This window comes from Eublepharis macularius, chromosome 19 (assembly GCF_028583425.1).
Source record: "Eublepharis macularius isolate TG4126 chromosome 19, MPM_Emac_v1.0, whole genome shotgun sequence".
Classification (NCBI taxonomy): domain Eukaryota; kingdom Metazoa; phylum Chordata; class Lepidosauria; order Squamata; family Eublepharidae; genus Eublepharis; species Eublepharis macularius.
In genome coordinates, this window is record NC_072808.1 from 8,582,985 (window position 1) to 8,591,989 (window position 9,005).

At 46.7% G+C, this 9,005-nt stretch overlaps 1 protein-coding gene across 1 annotated transcript in view; it reads left to right on the forward strand.

Annotated features, from left to right (window-relative positions):
* ARHGAP9 (Rho GTPase activating protein 9) overlaps positions 1-8,034 on the forward strand; it is a 29,758-nt gene extending 21,724 nt beyond the window's left edge. The window contains exons 14-16 of the mRNA XM_055003166.1: positions 568-702; positions 3,043-3,148; positions 4,932-8,034. Coding sequence (XP_054859141.1) covers positions 568-702; positions 3,043-3,148; positions 4,932-5,118 — 428 coding nt within the window. The 3' untranslated portion in view covers positions 5,119-8,034. The remainder of the gene's footprint in view (positions 1-567; positions 703-3,042; positions 3,149-4,931) is intronic.
* Positions 8,035-9,005: the final 971 nt, after the last annotated feature.

The following is a 9,005-nucleotide window of genomic DNA, read 5'->3' on the forward strand; positions in this document are numbered from 1 at the left end:
TGTGTAGCTTGGCCCTGAGGGCCAAGCCACACATGACGAAAGACACTTGCCTGGCAAGTGGATTGAGTGGAGGGCAAGTGAACAGGGAGAAATACACTTGCCATTCAAGTGTCATTCGTCATGTGTAGCTTGGCCCACAGATTCCAGGTCTGCCACACAGCAGGGAAGGGAGAAAAGATTTAAAAAGGTCTAGGAGAGGAACTAGCAGAAAAAGTATTGTCCTTGATTTCATTCTGTAGCCTTAAGGGTGCCAACCGAGACCCTGGGCTGTGAACTGGCAAGTCTTAGACTGGTTCATTCTGGTGGGGGAATTAGGCTGTCATACAAGTGTGTGTGTGTGTGTGTGTGTGTGTGAGAGAGAGAGAGAGAGAGAGAGGCGGGCAGGCAAGCTGGCCTCTTCCACATGGTGACTTTAACAATGAGCTTTCTGTGTATTCAACCCATGAGGGTTGGACCTGCTTTATTCCTTGGTTCTGGCCCTGTACTGCTTCTGCTTTTAGGTACTGAGTTCAAGATCTTCAGTCACCCTTTTGTTCACTACTATTTGTTCATCCCCCCCCCTTCCAGAGGACAAGTTGCGTCTGACTGACCCTCAGTGGGACGACGTGCATGTGATAACCGGGGCCCTCAAGCTTTTCTTCCGGGAGCTGCCTGAACCTCTGATACCGTACGGCCTTTTCGATGAATTCATAGCTTCTGCCAGTAAGTGCCTTTTGTGTTCCTTTTCCTTCATCACGACCAGTGTGGGCTGTATGGAGCTTAAGGCTGAGCCAGGATTGAAGACCCTTGTTTTCGGCATCGGAATTCAGCTCCGGAAAATACTCCGGAAAATACTGATTGGGGTGGGCCAATGATCTAACTTACTATAAGGCAGCTTCGTGTGTTCTTATGAATATAGGAAAGATGATCTGTCTTGCATAGATTATTTGCTTCTGTTGGAAAACATAAGATTTTTGAGCCCAAAAATTTTGGTTGAGGCACTGTCAGATCTTGAATAGGGTAAAGACAGGTGAAGAGCTGTGAAGCGCTCTCACTTAAACCTGTACAGATGTACCATTTTCTGACTCAGGGCGTTGTTTACTCTGAAAATTTCATTTTGAAATTTCGCAACATGGTTCGCTTTAAACCTTGGGAAAGCCATCTATGGAAGGTCCCTACAGGACAGTTACTATGTTATCACTAACTCGCGTTCCTCAGTCCCTGCAGGCATTTTGCAATTATTTTGAAATGGTTGCAGTTTTTAAAAATAAAAATAAGAATGAATGTTTATATGTTTTTATATGTATTCATATGTATATCTATATTAGCTCTCTCTCTTTCTATCTGTCAATCTCTCTTCCTACTTATCAATCTCTCTCTCTCTCTCTCTCTCTCTCTCTCTCTCTCTCTCTCTCTCTCTCTATATCTGAAAAGGAATTTTTTAAAAAAAATATAGATGCCCCATTTGAAGCATGAGGAAAGGCAAACATAGCTGCGGGGGTGCGGGGGGGGGAGTGTGATGTGATACAATGACATCCCGTTAGCATTTCTTAACCTCCTACAAGCAGTAGTGGCAAATTGGGTAGGGGATTTCTTATTTCAGCTACACATTTCTAGGCAGATAATGTGTTCGTGGCAGTCATCCATTTATCTCCAATGTGTTGCTTGCGTGTCTGGCTCTGCCTCTTCTACTGCCTCCCCTGGACATTGGTCCTTAATCAAGTTGCAAAGCCAGGCTTGCACTGCTAGTTAACAGCTCACTGTAAGCACTGTTAATTGCCCTAGAACATAACTGTCCCCCGGCATATGCCGCAAACGGTTTTCTCTGCAGCCGGATTCTTATTTATTCCACAAGACAAGCTCTGAGCTGCAGGTGGGGAGGCAGAAGGCCAGGCCAGTTTCTGGTCTCTTATGAGTCCTTTGGGAACCGGCAATGTCCCCATAAGCGAACATAACATAAAAGCAGGCATGCTGGCTCAGGGCATCTACTATAGCATCCTATTTCCCACATTAACCAGCCCCGATGCCCCTGGAAGGCCTGGAAAAACAACATGGAGTCCAAAACCTGGCTGTGGCCTTACAGCAACTGGGATTTAGAGATGCACTGTCTCTGAACATGGAGGCTCCATTTATACGCCGTCCTCCATGAATTCAGCTATCTTCTTTGAAAGCCTTCCAAGCTAGTGAACATCCCTGATGATGGTGGGAAGTACCGTCAAGTCACAGCTGACTTTTGGCGACCCCTGCTGGGGTTTTCAAGGTGAGAGACGAACAGAGGTGGTTTGCTGTTGCCTGCCTCTGCAACTCCGATCTTCGTGGCAGGTTTCCCATCCAATTACTAACCAAGAGCCAGTTTGGTGTAGTGGTTAAGAACGCGGAGAGCCGGATTAGATTCCCCACTCCTCCACTTGAAGCCAGCCGGGTGACCTTGGGCTAGTAATGGCTCTCTGGAGCTCTCTGAGGGCCAAGCTACAAGTGACGAATGACACTTGAACAGCAAGTGTATTTCCCCCTGTTCACTTGCGCTCCACTCAGGGCCAAGCTACACATGACGAATGACACTTGAACAGCAAGTGTATTTCTCCCTGTTCACTTGCCCTCCACTCAATCCACTTGCCGTTCAAGTGTCATTCATCATGTGTAGCTTGGCCCTCAATCCACTTGCTGTTCAAGTGTCATTCGTCACTTGTAGCTTGGCCCTCAGCCCCACCCACCTCACAGGGTATTTTGTTGTGGGGATAATGATAACATGCTTTGTAAACCTCTCTGAGTGGGCATTAAGTTGTTCTGAAGGGCGGTATATAAATCGAATGTTATTATTATTATTATTATTATTAAGGCTGACCCTGCTTAGTTTCCAAGGTCTGACGACAGCAGGCTTGCCTGGGCTATCCCGGTTAGGATGGTAGGCATCGCTACACCTTGTGAATTCCGTCTGTTCACTTTGCATCTTGTTAACAAGTACTCTCTTTGGTCCAGCCTGAATCTGTTGCCCATAAACTTCCCCCCTTCTCTCCCCCCTCCTCAACTTAAAAATGGCTTGTTACATTTTTCCCTATGCAGAGTTGCCTGACCCCAAGGAAAAAGTATCCAAGCTGACAGAGTTGGTCCAGAGTCTCCCCCAACCCAACCGAGACACGCTGCATTATTTACTGGAGCATCTCCGCAAGTAAACTATTTCTTGTACCATCCAAACGCTACCTATTTTTGCCAGTTTGGTGTAGTGGTTAAGAGCACGGGACTCTAATCTGGAGAGCCGGGTTTGATCCCCCACTCCTCCACTTGAAGCCAACTGGGGGACCTTGGGTCAGTCACAGCTCTCTCAGAGCTCTCTTAGAGCCAAAACACACGTTAAGAAATACCTAGGTTCAGCACGTGTTCTCTTACCTCAAGGTTTGCCGGGATCTGTAGGCGTCCTGGAAGCTTAAAGTTTAGCATTTACAGAGCAGCAGAGAGGGAAATACAGGCGCCTGCATTTCCCTTCCCCTTCCTGCTGCTCTGTAAATGCTAAACTTTAAGCTTCCAGGACGCCTACACTTCCCAACAAATCTTGAGGTAAGAGAACAAGTTTAGCCTGTATTTCCCTTCCTGCTGCTCTGTAAATGCTAAACTTTAAGCTTCCAGGACGCCTACAGATCCCGGCAAACCTTGAGGTAAGAGAACACGTGCTGAACCTAGGTATTTCTTAACGTGTGTTTTGGCTCTTAGCCCCACCCACCTCACAGGGTGTTTTGTTGTGTGGATAATAATGACATACTTTGTAAACCACTCTGAGTGGGCATTAAGTTGTCCTGAAGGGCAGTATATAAATCGGATGTTGTTGTTATTATTATTATTACCTGTTGCTGGCATATGCTGAATTTGTTGCTAATAATATAGCTCACCTATCAGCTGCACTTTTCTAGCCAGCAGGTTTCCCGCTGTCTAGTTTTTGCAACTGGATTTGTATTGCAAACATATACAGAGTTTTGAAAAATTTGAAAATAGTAGCATTTGGCAGCTAGGACTGAAAGGCACATGGTGGGGGCCACACATTCAAATTCTTGGTCTCTAAATGTCAAAAAATAGTTCTAGGCAGTAGAAAAGAGCAAGAGTCCAGTAGCACCTATAAGACTAACAAAATTTGTGGTAGGGTATGAGCTTTCACAGCTCACTTCTTCAGATACAGTTGTGACTCATGAAAGCTCATACCCTACCACATTTTTTTTAGTCATATAGGTGCTACTGGACCCTTGCTCTTTTCTGCTACTACAGACAGATGAACACAGCAATGCATCTTGATTATAGTTCTAGGCTATAGATAGAAGGAAGGATCCAGTTTGGTGTAGTGGTTAAGAGCAGCAGGACTCTAATCTGGAGAACCAGGTTTGATTCCTCTGCTTGAAGCCAGCTGGGTGACCTTGGGTCAGTCACAGCTCTTTCAGAGCTCTCTCAGCCCCACCCACCTCACAGGGTGATTGTTGTTGTGGGGATAATAATGGCATACTGCTCTGTGTGGGTGTTAAGTTGTCCTGAAGGCAGTATATAAATTGAATGTTGTTGTTGTTATTAGTGTGCAGAGATAGACCAGAGGATTCTTTTAAGCATACACAGAGTGCCACTTTTTCATCCTCGGGGATCCCAAGCACTTAAACAACAAATCCAGAATATGTTTACTTAGGTATTGATAACACGCTTTCCTCCCTAATGGAGACCCAGAGCGGCTTAAAACATTGTTCTTTCCTTCTCCATTCATTTTCACAACACCCACTCTGCGAGTCTGATTGGGTTGGGAGAATGTGACTGGCCCATGATTACCTAGCAAGTGTCTATGGCAGATGGGGGATCCACACCTGTGATTCCAAAATCCTAGTCCGGCACCTTAACCTGGCAAGAATATATGCATAGCTATGACTGTGTTAATTGGAGATGGGAGATGTTTAGTGTTCACTTCCTTCTCTCGCTTCCTCCAGAGTGATGGAGCACTCGAATGCCAACCGGATGACCACGCAGAACATTGGCATCGTCTTCGGACCAACACTGCTGCGACACGAGCGGGACGTGGCCAGCCTAGTGGAGGGTATGGTATACCAGAATCAAGTGGTGGAGCTGCTCCTGACTGAATTTCCTTGCATCTTTGCGGTCTCAGGCACTGAATGACCTTTCCAATACCTGCCTCGGTTGCTGATGGTTGTGCCCTACAGGTACTCTGCATCATGGTTACTGTAGTCCTGGAGCAAGCATTGACTCTGTCTGCTGATGGTTGTACCCTAAAAGTGCTCTGCATCATGGACACTGTAGTCCTGGAGCAAGCATTGACTCTACCTGCTGATGGTTGTACCCTAAAAGTACTCTGCATCATGGATACTGTAGTTTTGGAGCAAGTATTGACTCTACCTACCTCTATGCCGTTGCCACTAGCCCAGCTCAGCATCAGTGCCCGGGGCTATGGGACAGGAGGTGGATTCAGGCCACTTCAGGGTCAACCTTCAGGATCTTTAGGCTGAGTTAAACTTAGAAGCCAAGATGAAAGGGGCTCTCAAATGTTCCCACACTCCACGATTCAAGCAAAGCCTTATTCAACTTCCTCAAGTGCAGCTAAGGCAAAACACAGAAGGAAGTATGATGGGAAATGCTGAATCCTGTACAATCCCTTTGGTGTGGATACTGTTGGTGAGCGGCACTGTGGAAAGATGGAGAGGCTTGCCCCGGGAACTCTGTTCCCCTCATTCTTGCAAGTAAGTCCCCCCAAAGTGCCTAGCTCACAAGAAGTTGTGTGCACATATACTTGAGGCTCACGTGGCTCACAGACATCCTGGGAACAAAAAGACTCAATTCATTTCCAGTTGACAGATGCTTCCCTTTGGATTGCCTGGACGCCGTTTTTAACTTGCCGGGAGTGACCCGGCAAGTTGCCATTTGCAAACCTTGCACTTTCCTCAGGGTGGCTCGCAAGGCCACCTTGAATGCCCAGGGTGCCAGGCAAACTCCTCTTTCATCTCCTGTCCCAGACTGAGAGTCGGAGTGCTGTGAGCCTCGGGGAGTTGTTTGTGCAGTCCTCTGGGGAGCCTCGAGGGGTTCAGCTTTACACTTCCTCATTTCTCCATCGAAGCCTGACATGTCAGGCTGCCTAGCTCTGGCTTTTATACCTTCCTATGCCCATTTGTGTGGGTTCATGATTGTGGCACTGAAATCATTCAGTAAAGCAGATGTCTTATCAGGGGCCACTCACTGACCTGCTAACAATCTGCAGTCATGTTGCAATGGACTCATCGCGATTCGCGACCCCCATCCTCGGGGAAGGGCATTCCAGGCCAGAGACAAACAGAGGTGGTTTGCCATTGCCTTCCTCCATGCAGCAACCCCAGCGGCTTGGAAACGGTTTATTAATTGTGGCTTAGATCCATATTTCTGTCTTAGCAGCCCCTTGTCTCTTCACGGCATCACATTTCCTAGATTTTCTCAGTTGAGAGCCCTGCCATTTGGAAGAGGGTTCAGCAGATTGCGGATCCGCTAGTTAAACGTTTTCCAGCCATCTGAGGGGCAGAGCTTTGGTGCCCTCCATAGCTCCTAGTTCAGGGGTCTCCAACGGCCAGCTCATGAGTTATTGGTAGCTCCTGTACCTCCTAGAAAATCCAGGAAAAGACTGCAAAAAGATATGCTCTGCACTTTTTTTTTTTAAAAAAGAGAAGATTTTATGTTAAAGGATTTTTCTCTGTGCTGCTTAGCTGATAGCTTCATTTCTGGTGCTTTCCCTAGTGCATGACCTGTTTCTAGGATGGTAACCTTCTGGAGGCGGGTGTTCTCCACTGGGGACGGAAATTCTGCCCCATTAGGTGTGACTACAAGTGACAGATCAGGAGTCTCTGACCAACTTCCCCCAAAAGCACAGCCATCATCTTCTGCATCAGACCCGCTGTTCTGGGATTACCTCCTTCTAATCAAAAGGCTTGCCCAGATCAGCAACTCATCCAGGGGCACAGAGCAAGCTCCACTGTGAAAAGGTCACTCTTTATTTGTACACCAGCTAAAAAACAGCCTTTTCAGAACATCCTCTCTCAGAGCCAAGCTACAAGTGACGCCTGACACAGGTTGGACACTTGTCAGCTTCCCTCAAGTTTTGATGGGAAATGCAGGCGTCCTGGTCTTGCAGCTTGGCTCTCCGACTGCTGCCCAACGGACTTTTCAATTGTCACTTGTCCAACATTCCGCCAGGCTGCCTACATTTCCCATCAAAACTTGAGGGAAGCTGACAACCTGTGTCACGCGTCACTTGTAGTTTGGCTCTGAGAGTGAACTGGATACTCCGGCCGTATGTCTGCTGAGATAAAGGGGGGAAGAGGTTCAGCAACGGGAAATTGCTTCTTCTGAAACCTCTCCCATTTCCTCCTGGAAAGCTATTGCCCCAGCAGGCTCACTTCTGGTTTTAGAATATAGCCAGCGGAAAGTAACCGTTTATAAATGATTGACACATCTCTGTGAAATGTATAGGGTAGAACTGGCAGATAAGGGAAGAGTTAAGCTCCTGCTTGCTAATTCTGCCGTGCAAAAGCTCTCTCCACCCCTAGGGTTGGATCCAGACTAAATCAGTGGGTCAGAACTCCCCCACCTCCCCTCTCCCCCTGCAGCCCTTTCAGGTCCGTTAAATGCTGCTCTGGGGGGAGTAGGAGACCTTGAGGAACAGCATGAGGGGGGTCTGCAGCAGGAAGGGGGATTAGTGGAAAATCCTTAATATTACATGAGAGACACCCAGTTAGGAAGTTTCCTTTTCAACATCTTGTTCTGCTCTCAGTTCCCCCAGAATTTTCTGGGCAATGCAGAAAGCAGTCTATTATCAGGACCCAATTTGCTGGCTCTTTAGGGTTTCTTGCCAGCAGATCCACCCACCAGCCTACCCCACAAGAGAGCTTGCAGGGCGAGTTTTTCTGTGAGCAGGAGGGCTCCAACCAGCTGCAGACCGGTTCGCTGAGAATGGCTTTGCTGGAGCCTTCCCCACCTACACAATGAGGAAGCACCACCTGTTTCAAATAGACCCAGAGGAGTTAGCCGTGTTAGTCTGTAGTTGCAAAATAGTAAAGAGTCCAGTAGCACCTTTAAGAATAACCAACTTGGTTAGTCTTAAAGGTGCTACTGGACTCTTTACAATTTTGCAGCTCAGTTACACTTCCAGGATTCGAACACAGGTCCTCAAGTGTGTATTAATCCTGGGAATAGCGTCTTTGGGAAGAACATCTAATCATCTCCTAATTAAGCCATAGGAATGGGTTGCCCAGTCCAGGCACTCAATTGCTAAGTAAGAATGGGCATAACGAAAAACATTTTCGGCACAAAATGCTACAGGAAAGGACCAGAGGACACCCTGGCCCCAAACCTCAGTGATACAGTTCTCTTGTGATAGACACGAAAGCAGCAGTTTAAGCATTTTTTTCTTGAAGAAATATTTTTAATTATCATTTTATATTGGTGTTTTTGTTCCCCTCCCCCCCAAAAAAGATAAGAGTGGGAGAAAGAAAGGAAAAGATTTTACAGGTAAAAAATACTCGTGCACATATATACTATATACAGACCATCAAAATACATGTTGTCACAACAGGCCTAGAAAAATGGGTTGTCTCTTTCCCCGCCGCACTTTGCTTTAGCGCTTTTTTCCCTCTTCCCATAAATGAAAAGTCATCTGGTTTTGGTTTTCAGGCTAAAATATATAAAAGAGTACGAGATATAAACCAAGAAACAGAAGGGGGCAAAGGGATATATTCTTTGGTTTCTCGGATTTAACCGAAGTGGCTTCTTGCAACATTGGGAGGATTCAAGGTAAACGAACATTTTGGGCTTGCAGCCTGGCCCCTCTCCGTTTGCAGTTTCCTTTCCACCAACGTTTCCCACACATTACGGAGTACAAAGGTTGGGTCTGGCATAAGGTTGGATCTGGTGTAACAAATAAACTTGTGTAACAGTCGGACAAGACTCACAGGTTCTATTCAACTCCCATATGTCAGGCGCCCAATTCCGACTGTGACCATGGTACACATGGACAAGGGGGTTCAACT